The sequence below is a fragment of the Lepidochelys kempii genome, chromosome 8 (genome assembly GCF_965140285.1).
Source record: "Lepidochelys kempii isolate rLepKem1 chromosome 8, rLepKem1.hap1, whole genome shotgun sequence".
In the NCBI taxonomy this organism is placed as follows: domain Eukaryota; kingdom Metazoa; phylum Chordata; order Testudines; family Cheloniidae; genus Lepidochelys; species Lepidochelys kempii.
The window spans coordinates 15,103,223-15,124,320 of NC_136387.1; the positions used below are offsets into that span (position 1 = coordinate 15,103,223).

General features: G+C 40.7%; 1 protein-coding gene across 1 annotated transcript in view; it reads left to right on the forward strand.

Moving 5' to 3' along the window:
- PDLIM4 (PDZ and LIM domain 4) overlaps nt 1-21,098 on the forward strand; it is a 105,345-nt gene that overhangs the window by 45,532 nt on the left and 38,715 nt on the right. Inside the window, exon 3 of the mRNA XM_073355643.2 lies at nt 616-700. Within this exon, the coding sequence (XP_073211744.1) occupies nt 616-700 (85 nt within the window). The remainder of the gene's footprint in view (nt 1-615; nt 701-21,098) is intronic.

Consider the following 21,098-nt stretch of genomic DNA (forward strand, 5'->3'; position numbering starts at 1 on the left):
ACTGAAAGTCAAAGGATTCCTTCCTTCCTCTCTTTTGAAAATGGCACTTCTGAAAATCCTGTCCCTGATCTTCTCGTGCCATTTCAGTTTCTGGGGTGCCTTTGAAAATTTTCAGCCCCCTTAAGAGGCCCTCTTTGGCTTCAGAAATGCCAGTGAAACATATGAATACATATGCTAGACCCTGCTGTAGAGAGACAAACAAAGGGCTTTTCCAACAAATGCAGCAGACACAGAAAGCAGGTCCGACGTGCTCAGTACATTGAACTGAACAGAAATGTGTCAGTGAGCTAATCCGTACAGTACATTGGGACACCTCCGTGGAAAAAGCATTCAGGCCCCTGGAAAATCTTTGAATGGTGACATTTGCCTGGTCCAGCACTCTCGCTTTGCATGGCTGAAGATACATTTGTGCACAGAAACTGCAGCATTAGGTCATTTTTATCAGGCACATGGTATGGAAAGGATCAAGAGTAACTTAGGCAGCAAATGGTACAAACCTCTTGCTGAGTGATGTAAACTCTGCTGTGCTTCAGAATAGCATTCGATTACCTCCCATGAAAACATTTCTTTATTAAACTTCTTTGTTTAATTTTCTTGTTTAATTCCCTGTTGCAGAGCTGAAGGCAAGACTTGGTCTCCTAATATTCTAGAAGATGGAAAAGCACAAGCTTACCGGATCAACATAGAGTCAGAGTCACAGGTATGGGAGCAATAATTAGCTATCTACTAGCCTGGTGAAAAACACTGATGCTCTCATGTCCCCAAAGAATGCCCCTTGCCATTTAATAGTAACATATTTTATTGTCAGCCAGCCTTCTATATAACATGTTTTTCTAACTTATTTCATATCTTCTTGTCTCCACTTTTTCTGTTCTGTTGTATCATAGACTGTGGTGCATCTTTTCCTGCGTCAGTGTCTTTGTCCTCTTTTTCTTTCCTCTGTTTCTCTTTTTCTCTTTTGTATTTTGTCTCGTCTCCTTAATTTTCAGTCTCTTCTTCTTCTGCTCCAGAATTTGCCCCCCCAGCACTACATTTCTCTAGTCTAACTTCCCATCAGTCTCCTTGTTCCCCTCCTGGTCTGCCCACCCACCCACACATCCAAGCACCCACATCCGCTTACACCAAGATACCTAATAGCTAGGGAACAAAACCCACAATTAAAGATCAGTGTGAAGGACCTACTATCTTGAGCAGTAGCAGTAGAGGCACTGGAGTTGTCTGCCTGCAGACTTAGGAAAACAACACTGTGTGGGTTCACATTAGGTTCCCATTTGGAAGGTTATCTTTGCTGCAACAAGGTAGACTGCTATGTTCTGCTGAAGCTGATGGCACACTCGCCCATGAACGTTTTCTACTTGCCATATTCATGCTGATTCATGCTGTTACTCTGTTAAGGTGATTGCTGCAACAATTTTGTTTTAGAAATTTCTTTAAGATATTTTACCTTTCTTCAACATTTATAAAGAATCCAGAGATCAGCACCATGTGTCCGTGCCACTGGCATATCTCTGGCAACACATTATCAGTACCAGCTGCAAGCATCTGATCATGAATTCTCCCTTAACTGTGCCTGGCCCCATATGAAATCCAGCCCAAGATGGATGTCAGAATTAAAAAGATGTGGGGAACAGTTATCATAAAAACATGAGAAACAGCAGACTTTTCTTCAGGGAAGATTGAGGAAGTGGCATTAAGATTGACAGCAGAAAGGTCAACAAATGGTGAACTCAGCTAACAAGAGACTCGAATAGAATTTTCAGAAAATGTTGGCTAGCTCTAAAGAAACAGTGTGTAGGTTTCTACCATGGAAGTTGTCTCACATTGACACCATTTATTCTATAGTTATTGAAGACACAAGGTGATCTATACACTTTGGCTTTGTATTCTGTCTTTGCTGGCTTAATTAATCAATTAGGGCAATATATTCTGACCGATATTTTGGACAGACTTTGATGTGACCAAAACTTTGCATACAGTGTTAAATTAAGAACAAATGTTCTGCATTTTGACTGCCAGATACAACATTTCTGCGGTTTAAAGCAGATGGGATTTGATCTTCCTATTAATGTATATTACATATGGTACTTTTTAAAAAAGAAGACAAAGTTACATAAAATATAGTTAGTGGGGCTTTTAATCTATTATAGAACCGTGTTTTTCTGAACCAAAATGTACCCCAAATATGTCTAAACAAGAAATCTCTAAAGTAGAAAGTACATACACATTTACAGCAGAGTAACATGTAGAAATATCTGTTGAAGGCAGATGACTTCTCACTCTGACCCTCCCTTTCCAACATGTCCTTGGACTAAATTCTCCCCTTTTTCACGACAGTAGGCCATTTCTTATGCTTTAGCTGGCCCACAGAATTAATATCTGACTTTATCACCATAATCTCTGGACATGCTTAGTACCACTCAGGGATTCTGTGTAGTATCAGGGACTCATTGTGGTAGGGACTGTACAAATGTGTTGATGGACACTGTTCCTATCCCAAAGAGCCTACCATCTCAGAACTGCACTAACTTCTTATGTGCCAAGAAATGTAGGCATGCACTCACTCACTGTCAGGTGGGGCAGGCTATGTCTTTTCTCCTGTGTTTGTACAGTGTCTGGCAGAGTGGGGTTTTGGTCCATAACTGGGATTTCTAGGCACTACACTACCACTGATAATGATAGTAATTAGAACTGAGCCCTTAGAGGATGCAAGTGGTTGTCTTAATCTTCAAACTCCCTATGATGTACTGTTCTACTGCTAGCATGTCAGGAATGGCCATGGATACCTATGGACACTACAGCTGCAGGAGGCCCCCAGTTCCCGCCGGAGCTGGGGTTATATTGATTGCAGGAGTACTTTGATGTTCACTGGGGAAGGGGCCCGTGTGCCAGAAGGCTATCCCTGTGTAATGTTAAACCAAACCCTTTAGTGAAGGGTCTTTATTGAAGTGCAAAAAGAAAAGACCCATTGTAAAGTAATAGTTAGCTTCAAAATGAGTAACCTCATGTGCACCTTAGAAAAAGCAATCTGCCTTTAAACCCAAGAATAAATAGATCTTCATGCAAGCCAGCTCATGAATCACAAAAATAGGTTGAGGACTATTCTTGAAAAGATCTTGGGGGTTTGTGCTTTCCAGTAATGTGGAGCACATGTATTTCCTTCCTCCAAGGTTTTACTCTGTTAGCTTTTAGATACCTTGGAAGTCTTTGACTGTTCACTGTTTTAACGATTGCCAGACAAAGAAGAGTTTAAAGAATAAAATGAAAATTAAAAAGAAAAAAAAGGAATTTACTGTAAGGACTTTTTATCTACCACAGTGTTTATAATGCACCTGCCCCATGATGTTTAAACATAACCAAAATGATAAAAGCAGGCTGTCTGCCTGATTTCTCCCCTTTGCACGGTGACATGCAAAGAAGTGTGTGTTTGTTTATTATTATGCCAAGGTCACTTTGTTTAGAAGGCGGTAAGATTCAGCCTCATTCTAATCCCTTGCAGGAGGGAGTTCAAAAACGGTGGGCCAACCAATGAGACATCTCTCATGAGTCTCGCTCTTGTAGTTGATAATTTCATAGTTTCACAGTAGCTCCATTGGCAAGAAAGTTCCTGGTCACAAAGAGAGAGGGAGATGGTCCCTGATATAACCAGGACTCCTCGATTTGACAGCTTTGGGGACTTATCCCAGAACCTTTAATGTGATAGGTAGTCACTGGGAAACTAATGCTGTCAGAATTGTAGAACTCGGAATTTGAAATGGCTCACTGGATCAACTTGTCAATGAAGGACTGTTGCCTACAGTCTATTTGCTAGTCCTTTGTGTAGTCTGGTTGCAGTTATCTCAAGCCATCGAGCATTAATTCTGCAGCCTGATGGATATCATCATTAGGAACTTTTCCTAATATCCCACTAAAACATACCTTTGACAAATAATAATTAGTATTTACAAACACTGAGAACACAGATAAAACTAAAACCATGAGATTCAACACGCAACAAGAAACACCAGTAATACGTTCTGGGACTGGCATATATGATATCTGATATTGCAGATATCTTGGCAGCATTGTAAATACGACAGGTGGAACAGAAGAAGACATTAAAGCCGGAACAGCAAAAGTCAGACATCCCTTTGTAATTCTAAAGCTGATCTGGAGAACCAGAAATCTTGCCCTCCCAACTAAACTTTGAAATATTTAACACCATTGCTGAGTCAGTTTTTCTATATGGAGCTGAAACTTGAAGACTTTTTATGACCTTACTATCTAACCTGTTTTCATAAACAGCTGCCTTAGACAAATCCTCAATATCAGATGGCCAGAAAAAAATCAAAAAGAACTCTGGGAGAGGACCAATCAGAAACCAGTAGGACAAGGAGTTACAGAATAAAAATGGAGATGGTTAGACATGCATGGAGGCAATACCAGAATAATATAACAAGACAAGTGTTGGAATGGAACCCATAGGATAACATGGAGATGCACAATAGAAGCAGAATTGAAAGCTATCAAAATGCCAGGGGAGCAAGCGAAGACTGCAGCAGGAGATGGGCAAAGATGGAATGCGGTGGTGAAGGTTCTATGTTCTTTATGGAGTAGAGAGGCCTGAGAGAGAGAGAGTGTTTGCAAAGAAGGGTTCAAATTATAACCTCAGATCCCGATTTTAATGATGAGCCTATCTGGATCTGAATTGAGTGGCTGGCTCCATCTCTATGGCATACCAAGAAAAAACATCCTCAAACTTGGGGAAAGTTCAGCGCCAAATCCAAACCTCAGGCCCATATTATTTGTGTTGTGGTAACTCCCAGAAGGCCCCAACACCATTGTTGTCTTACAATCAAGACTGGATGCTTTTCAGGAAGATGTGCTGTGGTCAGACACAAGTTATTGGGCTCAGTACAGGGGTAACTGGTTGAAATTTAATGGCCTGTTATATGCAGGAGGTCAGGTTCACTGGATAGTCCTTATTTTCCTTAAACTCTCATGAATCATGCTAGATAGTGTACAAATATATAGTAAAGAGATGGGACCGACCCTGAAGACGTAACAATCATGCAGTGCTTATGCTATTCAAATTCTAGTAGTATTGTTATTTGAAGTATTACTTTTCTATAGCTGAAAGAAGCCTTCACTATTTATTTATTTAAAACTTGAATCTCTGTTCTGCAGCGTCACTCTCTGTTCTATTCACCCCCTTTTTAATGTAACTGTACTTGTAACTGCTGTTTGACTCTCTAGCAGACAATGAAAGCAGGGAATGCCAGTGAGCTACCATGGAGGAAAGAGATTAGTTTCTGAAAATTCCACTGAGCTTAGTTTCTTTAGCGTTGACTCTCTAGTCAAAATACAGCCATATGGTGCTAATAAAGGAATGGGATGTTTATTTTCTTGACCACTCACATGCTGCCAAAATTGACAGCTTAGTGGCATGATGAAGATTGGAAACTCATGTCTCAGACTGTGAGGTCAAACTCCCATTCTTACTAACTGACAGTAAGTTCAGATGGCTGGTCACTAGTATGACTGCAGCAAAAATTCATTTGGCAGTGGAACTGTGCATATAGCAGAAACTGGAAAGAGAATTAGGAGGCTAATGAAACACAGAGCCTTTCATATCCAGCTCAGTATGACATTGACCAAAAGTTATTGCCTTCTGACAACCCTTAGGTGCTCCTCAGGAAATAAGATAGTGAACTAGTTCCCAGTTGACAGAGGTCTGCATTCTAAAACCACCACTAGAACTGGTACTAGTTTATCTGATATCACTCATGTCAGGTTTATCAGAAAGGCTGAGGACTGAATGGATACTGAGGCTGAAGGAGGCACTTGTCCATAGAAATGGTGGCCATAACTTTCAGTCACCCTGCACTTTCGACATTGCAAAGTGCATGTAAAATACTACCACTCTGATTTGGTATGAATGACTATATAATCTATATGGCAAAGACCTGGTCTTTTATACATGGACAATGGGAGGAGGAGGGGGAGCCTGTGCTGTTCCTGTTCAGTGGATAAGCAGAAGCAATTAGATACCATGGTGATGGGCTGATTAGAAATGCCTGGATCAATACAAGACACAGGTTTCCATGACTATCTAACCAACATTGGGTTCACTAAAAATGTAGTAAAAACCAACCAACCAAACTTGGCATCAGTGGTTGACTCTTCAGCTCTTTCCTGTCTGTCAGCATTGGACTGGTCTTCATGAAACTGAGTGTATCTGAAGACCCACCTGTTTTATGAAGTGTTCATGTTGTAAGGCCCCTCTTCAGTCTGTGTTTGTCCGGTTTTGTATTGTATCAGCTCGTGCCTTGAAACTAAGCTCTTTGGGGCATGGACTCTGTTAGTAATTTAGCTCATTTCTACAGCTTTATGTACTTTTATCATCCTAGAGAAGTGATTAAAACAACCCTTGAATATGTCTCTGTCATTTATGATGGTATTGGGACAGGTCGCCATCTTTCAGTACAACCACTAGAAGGGAGGAAAGGCAGAAGAAAACTCCAGGATACTGCCTCTGTAGAGTTCCTCTCCCCAAATCATTCCATCAGAATGACTGTCCTCACCCTCACAGAACAGATCTTGGCACCTGCTCACAATACCCCTGGGATCTTTGTGGACCTTGAGGGACCAGGTGGAAACCAGAGCCATCTGTGTGAAGGACCCATACCTCTGTGCTCCCAGTGCCTCCTTCCCCACCCTACTCCCTGATACCCTGGCTCCAGTGGATTGAGGGAGCCACACTTCAGCGAAGAGTGTCCAGGAGGGGCTCCTGACTCCTCCAGGATTTTTCCTGAAGACTCATAGTGTAACAGCTCCTCGGGCTGATGTGGAAGGGGCAAGGCTATAGTCCGCATTCCCACCTCACCTTTTTCTCTTTGGGGGTATATTCCACAGCCATGTTCTGCATTGTTCCTTGCACCCTCTCCCACCTGTTATGTACCTGCCCTGCACAGGGCCAGCCACAGTGAGTCCCTAAATGTATATTTCATGTTCATTTTATCTTCTTGGTGTGGGAGCATTGGATGGTAAAACTAAGAAGTGAGTTTCGAGCTTCTTCATTAGCCCTTTTTCCAGTTCTCTGATAGCACCAGGAATATCCTACTGCTCTAACCTGCCACATTGTAGAGTTTTTTCCCCTGCAGTACAGAACTTCGTTATTGAGAGCCCGAGGATGTTTGTGTTAAAATTAAATAGTAACTGTTCTGTGTGTGAACATGGGCTTTTGGCTTCTCAAGACAAAGGAGTCTGCTGTTCAGTGCTGGGCTAACAAAATTATGCCAGATTTTCAGTGTTAATTTGTACTGGAATGGATGATATTCACAAAGTAAACAGTTGTAACTGAGCTGTGATGGTTTAAAGTTGAATGGCAGATTTGGATAAGCATTATTAAATACCTACTAAACCATTTAGGAATTAGACTTCTAGATCACTCAGGAAAAGAGAGTTTAATTCTACTTGTGTTTCATTAGAGATGGCTGCTTAAAATATTACAGCAGCCATCTCTGATTCTCCTCTTCTTGCTACACTTGTTTCCTATGACTTCAAAGTTCTTTATGAAACTTTTTCTCTTATGCAAACTTTTTAAAATGCTTTTGCAATGGCAACGAGGCTCACTAGAAATGCCTGGATCAATAGATTAGTCTCCTATGTCAGTTATTTCCATGTGATGTCAGTGGAGTTTTGCCTGATGAAGACCTGATTGGGTTAGTCCCAGATTTGTTAGATGCGAAGGAAAATATGCATCTATGTAGATAATCTAATTGAAACCTGCAGCTGACTACATATTTGAGGCTTAGACATCTGATATCTATATCATGTGTGCTAATGCTTTGCAACCTGCTTTTACAGAGGGTAATAGAAATGCTGAATCAATGAGTCAGTTTATTTCACAAAGGAAAATCTTTTTCTTTAGTCAGCACTTTTCTGTTTCACATGATTAACATTCCTGGTTTTATTGATCATTTTGCTTCTGTAATGTGAAATGTCATGAGAGGTACTGTGCACAGAGCTATATCAAGTTATTCTTGTAGTTCTTCTGCAGTCTAATTGTATAGGCAGTGGATAACTGTACTATAAAATATTGGTGCAGTTTGAAAAATATTTGAATCTACATGCACAGTAGCTTCTATGAATTTTCAAAGGATTTGATCTGTCCAAAACTTTAGTCAATTTCTAACATTAGACTTTTTACCAGTAAGTTATCAAATAGGGTGTCCCTTTCCAGCTTTAAAGGGCTAATCTTTTAAACCCAGTTTTCCAAGTTCATAGATCTTTTGGCAGCATGGGCCAAATTTATCCTTGATGTGACACTATATTAGCTTCAGTGAAGTAACATCAGGGATGAATTTTGACCTCATGGTATTAAATAGCAGCAGTAAATCCTATCTTTTTCCTTTTTCTAGAAATTAGCATTTATTATATAGGCAAACTTTTTAAAAATCAACCCAATCCTCCCAGTGTACTGGTTTACACTTGACTGTAGGCTTAATTTCTTCTGTCCAGAATGGCAGACAGAATTTCCTGACTTTGCTATATAGAAAAGGCAGGATTTGGATGGTGTCTGCTTAGAAAAAGTCTTCATTGCTACTGCAGGCTACCAAACAAAACAAACGTTTGATACATGAGAGCTCGAGGATAATTTAGTGCATTGTATGGCAAAAGGGGAAAAAATCTGTTTTGCACTTTGGGAAAAACAAAGGGTGAGATAATGCTCTGGCACAACATTAGATTCTCAATCACATTGGAACTCTCTAGCTTATTGTCTGAGGACTGCTTCAGTCATAGAAACACACAGAAGCCTTCAAGGCCACTGTGAATTGGAAGTATTTATGCAGCATTTCAAGTTCAGATATCACTATTTAGGACATTATGTTGCATGTCCAATTTATTGGGCAATGCGGTTATATACAAACTGGTGTAGATTTTCAAACTGGTGAAGGTTTTGTAACTGATAACAATGTTAATCAAGTTGAAAGCAAAGGAATTGTTAGAGTAACATTGTAATGTGGCCAACTGCCTTTGATGTGGCCATTAACCTAAAAGTACAAAAAGAGCCTAATGGGGGGAGGGGAGGGAAGCTTCTGAATGGTCTCTTTATTTAGGGCTTGTCTACACCTGCACTTTATAGCGCTGCAGCTTTCTCGCTCAGGGGTGTGAAACCAGTGTAGACTCGCCCTTAGTAAAGTGTTCAGACACTGTAGCTGGAAGCAAAGGCTACTGAAGTCAGTGGAAACATTCACATTGACTTCAGTGGGTTTTGGATCAGGCCCTATACTGTAAGCCTTTACTAGTATTTGAAAACCCAGTTCTACAATCCGTACTCATATGAGTAGCACCTTACTTCATGAGTAGTTCCATTGAAAACAATTGGCTCAATCAGCGGGGAAATTATTGCTCAATAATAGTATGCGGGTAAGTTGACGTCAGTGGGAGTTCCATTTGAGGAGTGTGTGCAAGATACGGAGTCCTATTGCAATAACCAGTTTATATTGATTTGAGGTCCATATCACCCAGTTAGTTATTAGTTAACTGTTGAAAGACCTAAATATGTGAATTTCTCAATAATCCTCGTGCTTAAGAAAAAAGCACTTAAGAAATAAAGGGAAAAATTTGTAGTTAAAGCTTTTCAATCAGGTATTTTCCTCAGTCAGTTTCTGTAATCTGAATAGTTTATTTGCCAATTTTCTTTGTTCCCATCACAGGTGATTATAGGCTATATTAATGGTAAAAATGTGGGTCTACTGGAAAAAGGAAAATACCATTTGACAGATATATACTGTATATATCACAGTGACTCTGTCGAGTTTAAAATAACAGTGTATTTTAGTGTAATTACCGCAAAGTTTATTGGTAACAGATGAGAAAACTTTAGATTAGCAACCTAAATATTGTGTCTGGTGGGACATAGTATTTTTTTGTTTCAAATCCTTGTTCATTTTCAAAACTGCAAAGCACATTTGCAAATTTTACTTTCTATGTTTCATAGTGTTTCTGTTACTGTTCTTAAAACCTATGGGGCGGCATAATGATAGTTCCATTTCATTTTTCTTAGTCATTCATTTCAAATGTACTCTTCACTCTGTAGTCATTTGTTACAGTTCTAACATATCTCTCTGTGTTACCAAGCAACCAATATGTTAAGTAAATATTCTAAATGCAGTTCTATTTTCTGGTTCCTCCAAAGGGAAAATATTTGTGTGAAGTGTAATGAGCATCGTCAACTGCTTCTTGTGTAACGTTGAATCATCTGGAAGCCTTTGTTTGAACAGAAGCTTGCCTATTAATACAACAGAAGGTTAGCTTATTTGTCCAGACTCCCAGATGAGAAAAGTGATGACCTTCAGATGTATATGTGAAAGACAAAGTGCTTACAGAGATGATCACATATGAATAACAGTTCAGTGTAATCAGAAATGTTCTTATGTGGTCTCCCAACCTTCGTGCAAGAAACAGATTGGCACTGACTTCTGACACTAAGAGCAGAAATGAGTACTTGGAAGGGGGAAAACAACAGCTGTGCCCCAGTTGATAAGTTGGAAAGTGGATAAGGTGGGACCATTCTGCATGACTAAAATGTGAATAGTTATAGAAGTTCCTTGTCTGTCTTCTGGAAACATGTTCTCCTGCAATGATTGAGCTGGTTGTTTGCCATAGGTATTGCCAGGACTTGTAATTAACAGGAAGGCCTGAGATATTTATTTGACTAGAAGCCACCTTTTTTCTTCACTACTGAAAAATAACCTGTAGGCTGGTCAATTTCAAAATAGGAAACAATTTTCTCCATCATTTTCATGTGATTTTTTTTAATGTAATTTCTCATGTAATTTCCCCCACCTGTAGGATGAGGGAGGACTTCTATTCATCTATGCCCAGAGAAATTTAGTTTTAATCGAGGGATGTAAATATCGGTTTAAAAAGTTAACCCTTTCAACTATTAAAATTATATCATTTAACCATTAACTGAGGTCACTGTGGAGGACTGGCATGGGGCAGCAGGGGCTGGGGTCCCTCCAACCGCCTGGCTGTCAGGGTTAAGGGTTACGGTCTGATTAACGGTAAGCCTAATGCTTACTGGTTAATCATTTAACCGTTTACATCCCTATTTTAAGCATATGAGGATATCTCAACAATATGAGATTCTTGGCTTTAATACTTGTGCTCTCAAACCCTCTTCTCCACTAGTATGCAGAGGGAAGGGGAGAGGGTATAATACAATAATATTTCCTGGGAAGAAAGCAATTCCCTTTGACCAGTATTAGAGGAGAATTAAAATTAAAAAAACAAAAACAAAAAAACAACCCTGTGTCCACTAAATGGTCTGTAACTTCACCCTCCAAGTGTCAAATTGTTCATGAGTTAGGCTTTTTCTTTTGTTTTCATTTCACTAGCTGGAAATTGCTTTGCTTATTAAGCGATGGCAGAATTATTATGAGCGTGGTGGATACTGCTAAAAAGTTAAGTTTCAGAGTAGCAGCCATGTTAGTCTGTATTCGCAAAAAGAAAAGGAGTACTTGTGGCACCTTAGAGACTAACCAATTTATATGAGCATTGGTTAGTCTCTAAGGTGCCACAAGTACTCCTTTTCTTTTTGGTAAAAAATTAAACAGTGCAGGATAGATGGCAAAGGTTTAAAGATGAGTAAATTTGAAGTCATGGGATAATGATCACGGGCACTGTTCTTTACTTAATAAAATTATTTATTTATTATCAAAGTACTGCCTAGGAGCTCCAGTCATGGACCAGAACCCCATTGCGCTAGGTGCTGTACAAATACAGAATGAAAAGACAGTCCCTCCCTTAGGGAGCCTACAGTAAGTATAAGACAAGAGACAACATATATATATATATATATACACACACAAAAACTGATGGGGGAGCACAAGGAAACTAGACCATATTGGTCAGATAGTGATCTTGGTATGCCAGTAGCATGAGGAAAACATTGTCAAGAACTTAAAACCTAGAGATCAAAATATAGACAATGAAAAGTCAAAATCAAGACAACACAATCCTGCTTAAAAGAGATCAGGAAGCTCTACCAGCTTGATGACATGAAAACTGGATATGCTGAAATGTTCTTTTAGCAATGGATTTAGAAAGTACAAGGGTGGATGGCTACTGTTTTTGTCCACAGTGTGACTTGGCATGTCATAGTCCTAGCAATAATAATCAGACAACACTCAGAACAGCACTTGCAGAATGTGCAACTCTTGGCGTAAGTAACTGAGTTTGGAAACCTGCACACAAACGTAAGTCTACTTGTCTGGATTGAGAAATCTTCTATCTTCAGTACTGGAAAAGTGAGAACATGAGGCTCAATGAAAATTTTGGTACAGAAATTAAATCCTTTTTAAGGTTCAGATTATCAGTGTGGTTAGAAAATGCAATTATTCCTGTTCCTCAGTTGGTGTAAATCTACATAGCTCCATTGTGGTCATGGAGCCAGGTCAATTTACAGCAGCGAAGAATCTGGCTCCATACATTGGATCCTTCCAGTGGAAATTATCTTATTACCAAAGAAAATTGTTATTACCAAAGGCTATCAGGTATTTGGTTGTGTTTGAGTGACATATATTTTTGTATTTTGTATTCTATCACACTCTTTATAGTATATAGGAGGATTCTCCACCGTTGTTACCCAAGGTACTTCATTACAAAAGTGCTTGAAATTTAATTGGCTTTTATTTTCCAGTAAGGATTGTTTTGTTTTCTCTCACAGGTGAAAATTGACAGTTACCTCAGCTTTGGGAGTGAAGTAATGATACTCAGTATTTCTGTTACTATTATGTTACTTCCACTCTGAGTCTCAAGCATATATAATGCAATTGGTGCCTTTTATAATGTTTTTAATAAAAAGAAGAAAATGGTTTTCATTCTGTCTGAAAATTCCTTTGGCTCCTCGTAAATTTGAGTACCGTTTACATATTAAATTACCTGGGGCCTGGAGTTGTCTTAAAAATTTGAACACTAGAAGATATAGTAGCTACAGCCCAGTGTTAACACAGAGCTCATTGTTTAACCACAGCACAGTGGCTGTTCTTACATTAGGCTCCAAATGTTCTTTCACTGCAAACGCGAGAGAGATTTGTCTAAACAAAGAACCAAGAGCAGGGCAGGGAACGCATTTGAAGATGCTTGGTTTATTAGAAGTGATGCAATACAAATGTTGGCAGCATGTCAAAAAAAGAAAAGAAAAGGAGTAAGTGTATTCTATATGTTCCACTTTAGCAGAAGGAAAAGAGAGTGTGTAATCCACATCTTTAACTAGTTAACTTGTTTGGTTAAAAGCGTTAATAAAACTGACACAGCGTTAGTACAAAAATCTCCCCTCCTTTGGCTGTTCGGTATACACATCCGTGTATTGTTGGCATTGAAAATCCTGACCCCAGCACTTAGGCTGGCAAGATAAGTGGAAACACATTTTAATCATTCTTGTCTTGCATGGGTAACGTATTCCATCGCCATGGATTTCTGAGAGACAGTTAGAGAGCCAGGTGGCTTAAAGGATAAAGCTGTGGCATCACAATTCAAGTCCATCTTGAGCTTTCAAGCGAAACAAGTTCTCTGGCCTCTACGAAGGGGCTGATTGTGTATGCTCCTCTTTGGATGAAGCAGGTGGGAGGTGCCAGAGCCTGGCCCCAGGATGGATTGAGCCTCTCAGGCCTGACCTTATGTCCATTGAAGTAAATGGCAAAACCTCCTCTGATTTCAAAGGTGGAGATCAGGCCCCTGGTTACCAGCAGGCACTGACCTGCTCCACTGGAAAACTCACTTTATTTTGTGTTTGTAATTTTGACCTTTTTAATGAAATAATTGCTGAAATCCCATGATAGGGAGCCAGAACTCACCCACTGTGAAGAGTACATAAGATGATCCTTTCAGATAAGACTGAAAGGCACTGAAAATAGAGTAGAGACGGTCAAATTACAAGCTACCCTCCCAAATTACAAGCTACCCGCCTTGCTCTGGCCTGGGAGAAATAGCAGACTTCAGCTGAATTTTAGTGCTGCTGCTTTTACCTTCACAGAACACGCGCTCACCAGAGAGGAAAAGATATCAATAAAAATGTAACTGTGAGGAAGTGGAGAGATTATACGGCCAGATCCTTAACTTGTGTAAACTTGTGTAACTGCATTGAATCAATGTAATAATGTCAGTTTATACCAGCTTAGGGTCTGATCCCATCACTGGACAAAGGTGTAAAAATCAACGTGCATGTAAACAGTCTAGTGGCATGACATTCCTTTGGGGAGACCCAAGCAAGATCATGCATAGCTTCGCTTGGCTTCTGTATTCAGGTTATATCTTCTTTCCAAGCCCATCCTTCTGAAAACAAATTTTAAAACACAGAATTGTCTCTTATACAAACACGCACAGAGAACTTTATAGATTTAATATGTACAAATTGACAGTCACTGAGAAATGTCTGTAGTAACTGAGTCTATACCAGCCAAATACAGGGAAATCCCAGATCCCAAATCAAGCCTTCCATTGAGGTCTTTAACTCATTCTCTTTATACCCTTATTAGAAGCGGCGAACCTAGTTATTACATCTGGCTTTTTAGCTCAGGTGACAATGTTTTGTAGATGATGGGGGTTGAAATGTATGTTTGGATGTTTGTAGCCAAACCATTTCAGTTTGTATACTCGTAAATGAGGGCAGGGTATTTTTTATTGTTTTGGAAATTATATTATTAGAGGCCAGGGATTTGGGGCGGAGGGTTGGGGGAATGAGATACCGAGATGGAATAGTAGAGCAAGACACAGGAGTGCAGGGCTGTCTCAGCTCTTATAAAAGTCTAGAGCAACTCTTTGTTATGTCGAACCTTCTGGGTGGAACAGCTCTTTTTATGTAACCTGAAGATTTATGTACCCGGATTTTGTGCGCAAGCTCTGTGGGATCACCTGTCTTCTTGTCTGCTCTTTACTTTCTAGTGTTTGGATCAAATACAGGTTACTTTAATTTGGGGCATTTTTTCCTCCTGAATGATTGAGGAGAGGCAGTGAGATTTTAAACTCCTGGCTGTGTGGTGCTCAGGAGCATGTATATAATTTGAAACGTTTCTCGCATCTAAGTAATTTTCTTCTTCAGTTTTTGTTTCTCGTGGGGATTTTCACCCCCTCAACATAAGTAAACAAAACCATTTCCGTCTTTGGAGAGTTAAATTGCAGCAACTCTGAGTGGTTTGGGACTTCTATGTAAAGAGAAACTTTCAAACACAAATCCTACAGGCTGACAAGGCAATCTGCAAACAAAAATACAAAATGTGCTATTTTAAAAGTCTCATGAGTTTTGACCCCCCACAGTCAGACAGTGGGTTAATGGTGAGCCTGGAACAGAGCCCAAGGCGAGATTCCCCCACACACACTCTGTGCCCCTTATGTTGGATAAAGGGGCTCCATAAATGCCATTTTGAGCTGGACAGGATTCTCCCAGCTCAGGTATTATGAAAGGCAGCCACAAGTCTGCCTCCTATGGACCGGCTTGCAAACATAGGGGACATGCTGGGGGGAAAGGTTGGGAGGGGCGGGGCTGCTGCAGTCAATGCCGTTGAGATTCTGGACATTGTTGCAACCTGGGAAGGCTGCTGCAATTTATACAGCACGCCAGGGCTGTCTAAGTTACACCGGCATTCTCTCCAGCAGATATGGCCACTGTAGCTACCCCACACCCCCTGTGCCTGCAAAGTCTCTTCAAGACACAGCACAGAATCTCACCTCAGGTCTCCAGAGACCCAGGCCAGTGCTCCATCCACAGGACAAGGCTCCCTCTTTAAACAGTTCTTCTCTGCTTCAAGCATTTGACAGCTGTTTGTCTCATGTAGAATTCTGAAGCGAGAGCTATTAATTTGGGAGCAGAGTCTACAGCCCTTACTAATGTTTAGCACTGCCTGACTCTCCAAATAGTCTCCCACTGAAGTCAGTGAGACTTGCCCAGAGCAAGGTGCAACTCGGTGTAAGGGTGGCTGAATCCTGCACTTCCTAGTGTTGCCAAGTGTTGCCTAGTGTTGCTTTATTTTTCTCAGTGATACGGAGTGGAAAGCAAATGAAATAGCAACACCAAATTCTTTGTGAATAGGTCAGAGGGTTTAATTGAAGGCTGTGAAAGAGGCTCCAGGACTCTTCATGTAAGACCAGTTAGCATGAGTTGTCTGTACCTGTAACTTTAACCACACCTATTATGTATGTTTAGCCTTTTCTAAATAGTGCACTGAGTGCTTGGGAAAAATGCTAGATTTCCCACTTGGGGGACTGAAGCCTTCTATTATCAGGAGAAGAATTAAAGTCCAGGCAGCAGCAGAGCAGGCTTCCCCTTTGCTGCCCATATTATTCTTCACTTCACGGATGTGTTTACGCACTAGAGAACCAAGGAGCATCTTCACTCCCTAAAGAAAGAAAAATCCAAATAGAAATGGTCGAACTACCAAGACGTGTTTTCAACTTCACTGCTCAGTCCAGTGTTTTGATCATCTCCCAGTCCCTATCCTCCCTGGGTCATTTTGTATGTGTGTGTCTCCACTGTAAGCTCTTTAAGTGGGTACCTTGTCTTCATGTCTGTTTTTAAAGTGTCTGGTACAGTGTTGGCACTGCAGAAATGATCAACAATCATTACTAATAATGTTCCTCAGCCTCCCTAAGGGCAAGGAAGAAGGTTGGTCCCTGTGCTGTTCAAATGAGAAAGTGGCTACTCTGTACCTCCCCAGGGAGTCACTCAGATGTGGAGATGCTGTGAGTCAGGCAGGTATGCTAGGACGTGACTCTCTCCCAGCTCTCTGCTGGTTTTCACTGTGGCACATGGCTGTGAAGTACTGATCTCGTGGGAGGTCCCTTCCCCTTTTGGATTGGACTGCACTCCACACAGGTGCAGAGCCCTGGTCCCCGTGAGTGGGAGTAGTTAGGGTTTGTTCTAATATAATTAATGTGATCCTTTGGCTAGGATTGGGGGGGGGGGCGGGGGAGGTTAATTGCACAGTAATTGGATCATGTGAGGAAATGCACATTCTCCATTTTTTTAAAAAAATTGATGGTGATTAAAATAACTCATTTAGTAGCTGCAAATGCTTTGAAGAAAATATTTCTAATCCAATCAATAACAGAAGGTGAGGCTTGTAAAGGCTGCTGTTGTTTTGTATTCCAGAAGTGCATATGTTTACAGAGTGGATAATGTTAAAAAGCACTGGCAAGCTCTGGCTGCCCATGAAATGTTGGTGGTTATAGTCCCTAGTTTGTGGCTTTCAGACAACTACAACAGGCACATTTTATGGAGGACTTTTTAGCATCAATGTGTTAGAGAAAGGGTCTTGATAACACATTTATTGGCTGGAAATAGAATTTTATATTGGTAAAATCCACAGCTGATAGTAAGGTCACAAGGCTGGCCATTGGGTTGCCGTCAAAAATAATAATAAAAAAGAAAACCTTTACATGTTGTTTTTCTTGTGGCTGATGAGAGCTTTCTGGGATATTGCAGATTGTACCATGCAAACAGTCTTTTTAAAAACCGTTCATCGGTTCGGGAAAGTACTATCCAAGATAATAGAGATGTGACGCTGAAAGAACCTTTTAAAATACTTGGCATCCAGATAATGCATTTTTTCCCTTGCAGTTGTTATACAGCTAAATGAATGCTTTTTTGGATGTGCAGTGGAGTACTTAAGCACATAGCTCTGTGACTTTTCTTATTCCCACTTCTCATCTGGTTCCTATTAACAGCAGAGCTTTTTCAGGATGAATTCCACCAAACCTTATTAGAGGCGGATGCAAACCTATTACTTATGACAGGCTCCAAATGGGGTCACATTTCAGATGAATGTTTTCTGCTTCTTTGTTAACCAAAGGGAGTGTAGAAAGACCATCTGACTTTAAAATGTATAAACGGAAAGATTGGACAAACCCTTTTGGCGATTATCAGATGAATGTGAAAGTTGTATAGGCAGGTTAGATGTTTTCCTTCTTCTTAGGTGTTGGGTACGTTGTTTGAAATAGTTACTTCTCAGCAGAATACTTGAAATATTTTTTAAAAAACCAAACACTCAGTTCAGCCAACTGAATCAATCTTCTTTCTCTTTTATCTATTAATCTTCAACACTGAACTAAATTCCAGGGTTGTTTTTACAAGGACGGTTTAAAATTAGCCTGAAGTCAGCTTATTCACAAAGCTGACTCTTGAATCTCCACGGTCAACCCAAAGCTTATTCAGAAAGAAAAGTTTGACAGTCAAATGAAAATAATCTCAATTTTAATGTGTGTGGCTTTTTCAATATAATCCTAGGTTTACATTCTTGTCTCTACACAGTTCAGAGTGCAGCCCTTGAAATAAAGATCTTGCACAGCATCTCTTCAGAGTGCTTTGAAATGCTTCATCTGTTGGCCTGCTCATGGTTCTCTTAGCAACCTTTAAAAAAGGTTTTGCACTTGATCCATGCTCAGTGCTCCCATTGAGAGCTCTTCACGGAGATGGGAAATTGTGACTTTAGACACCTGAACAAAGGATGATCCATGCGTTACCCCAGGAGGAGCGCTGGGAGGCAGTGTGACTTAGTCATGCTTCTGAATCACAGTTCCTCCCCTGCATCCTTCTTTCTCCAGGGGTAGGGATAGTACTTTGCTGCTGGCCTATGCCACCAGCAAATTACAACACTCCTTGCACTGCCTCAGTGACACTGGCCAGTGAATTAGTGGGGCCTTGGCTCCACCCCTCCGTACTTACTCTCCACCATCTGTCCTGGGGGAGCTAGGCTGCAGCTTTGTGGCCAGCGTGTGAATCAAGAAGGAAGAGTGGTGCTTAGGAGGGGAGAGGGTTAGAGGGAAACATCACTTGCCTGTGGGGAATGAGGTGGTGGCATCAGTCCAGTTACTAATGGAGAGATGGTCACATTACACACATGACCGTGGCACTGATGTTCACTTTAAAATTGTACCAACACTACCAGGCTGTCCCATCTCTGTTGACAAATAATGGACTTCAGTCTCCAAACTAGCATCTTTTTTGAGCATTAAACTAACAAATACGAAGGGGTGTGTGGTGTTGGGAGGGGAAATTATTATCTAACAAGTCCCTGCCTCCTTTTTAGCTGTCCATGTGAGCTGCTCACAGAATTGCCCATAAAAGGACCCTGCGACAAAGTTTGGTTTTAGGTTTGGAAGGATGTGAAAATGAATTCTTTTTAATAAAGTTCTAGGGCCTGATTCTGATCTCACCACATAAAACAGAAGTCAGTGAAGTAACACCACTGTAAAACAAGTACTAAGTCAGAATGAGGCCTTCAGGGTTTGAGTTTGTCCTCTGGAGCAGGATAGAGGCCTGGCATATGAAGAGAGTACACCTTATATTTTAAAAACATTTTGGCCATGTCTGTCTTGTTCTGCTGGTTCCCCAGTTTCAGAGCCAAAGGTAGCGAGCTGTGCAATATCCTATAAGAGAAACTTGAGCCTATAGCTATCCTGTCTATAAATATTTTCATTGTTGGATGACAGGCACAATCAATTTGGATCTCAAAATACTGTCCAACCCTCTCTGGAATTTCTGTCTTGTTTGCCCTAAATCCTTCCTGCTAAATTTAAAACAATTCAGCCAGATTCCCTGATGCAGTGCGGCTGAATTGTGCCAGGCTGCTGGCAGACTGGCCCTAAAGATGGCATAGCTAACCTTGCGAGGATCACTCCGGTACAAGGAGGATACTCCGCTGGTCTCGAGTTGGCCTGAAGGCTCCAATACCATCATTCATCTGTGAACAATCTGCTACTGGGGTAGTGGGGTAGCCAGAACTCCCCCTACATTGCAGGGATCTCAGGCTGCAGCTTTGCCCCAGGGGGCAGTTAGCAGCCACTCTGAATTAGATGAGCACTCAGGCACTCTCGCTAGGGGAGACCAGCTCCCATACATGATCTCCAGGATTGTTTTTATTTCAATTGATTCATTTTGCTTTTCTCTATAGTGTATAGGGCAAAGTTGCTCTATGCCTTAGAACAAGTGTATGTGGCTACAATTAACTGCTTTGCAGTTATACATAAACCAAATCACTCGAAAACATAATGATGTATTACAAGGGTTTAATGGCTTTTCTGTTGTTGTGATTAGTTCAAAGGGAATGATAAACCCTAAACTACAGTGTTAATGCAAGGTCTCTGGGATAATTTTAGCAGCTTTGTACTTGTAACCTTTGTATATTTCATTTTCTCTAAAGCTAAAGTGCTTTGGCTCCTCACAGAAATGTGTTGGATGGGACCAGAATTAGTACAGATTCTGAAGCCAACGTAATTTTTTTTTAAATTTGAGCTGATTGTTGTAGTTATTGTCCATAAATTAAGCAAGAACATGAGACAGGATTCAGCTTGTGCCTTTGATTAAAAATGTCTCCTTTTACAGATGGTACATGTGACATTCTTCCACTCTGATTAGGCCTCAGTTGGAGTATTGTGTCCAGTTCTGGGCGCCACATTTCAGGAAGGATGTGGACAAACTGGAGTGAGTCCAGAGAAGATCGACAAAAATTATTAAAGATCTAGAAAACATGACCTATGAGGGAAGATTGAAAAAATTGGGATTGTTTAGTCTGGAAAAGAGAAGACTGAGAGGGGACATAACAGTTTTCAAGTATGTAAAAGGTTGTTACAAGGAGGAGGAAGAAAAATTGTTTTTCTTAACGTCTGAGGGTAGGACAAGAATCAATGGGCTTAAATTGCAGCAAGGGCAGTTTAGGTTGGACATTAGGAAAAATTCCTAACTGTCAGGGTGGTTAAGCACTGGAATAAATTGCCTAGGGAGGCTGTGGAATCTCCATCTGTCAAGGTTCCTCCCCCACTCTGAACTCTAGGGTACAGATGTGGGGACCTGCATGAAAAACCTCCTAAGCTTATCTTTACCAGTTTAGGTCAAAACTTCCCCAAGGTACAAAATATTCCACCCTTTGTCCTTGGATTGGCCGCTACCACCACCAAACTAATACTGGTTACTGGGGAAGAGCTGTTTGGACGCGTCCTTCCCCCCAAAATACTTCCCAAAACCTTGCACCCCACTTCCTAGACAAGGTTTGGTAAAAAGCCTCACCAATTTGCCTAGGTGACTACAGACCCAGACCCTTGGATCTTAAGAACAATGA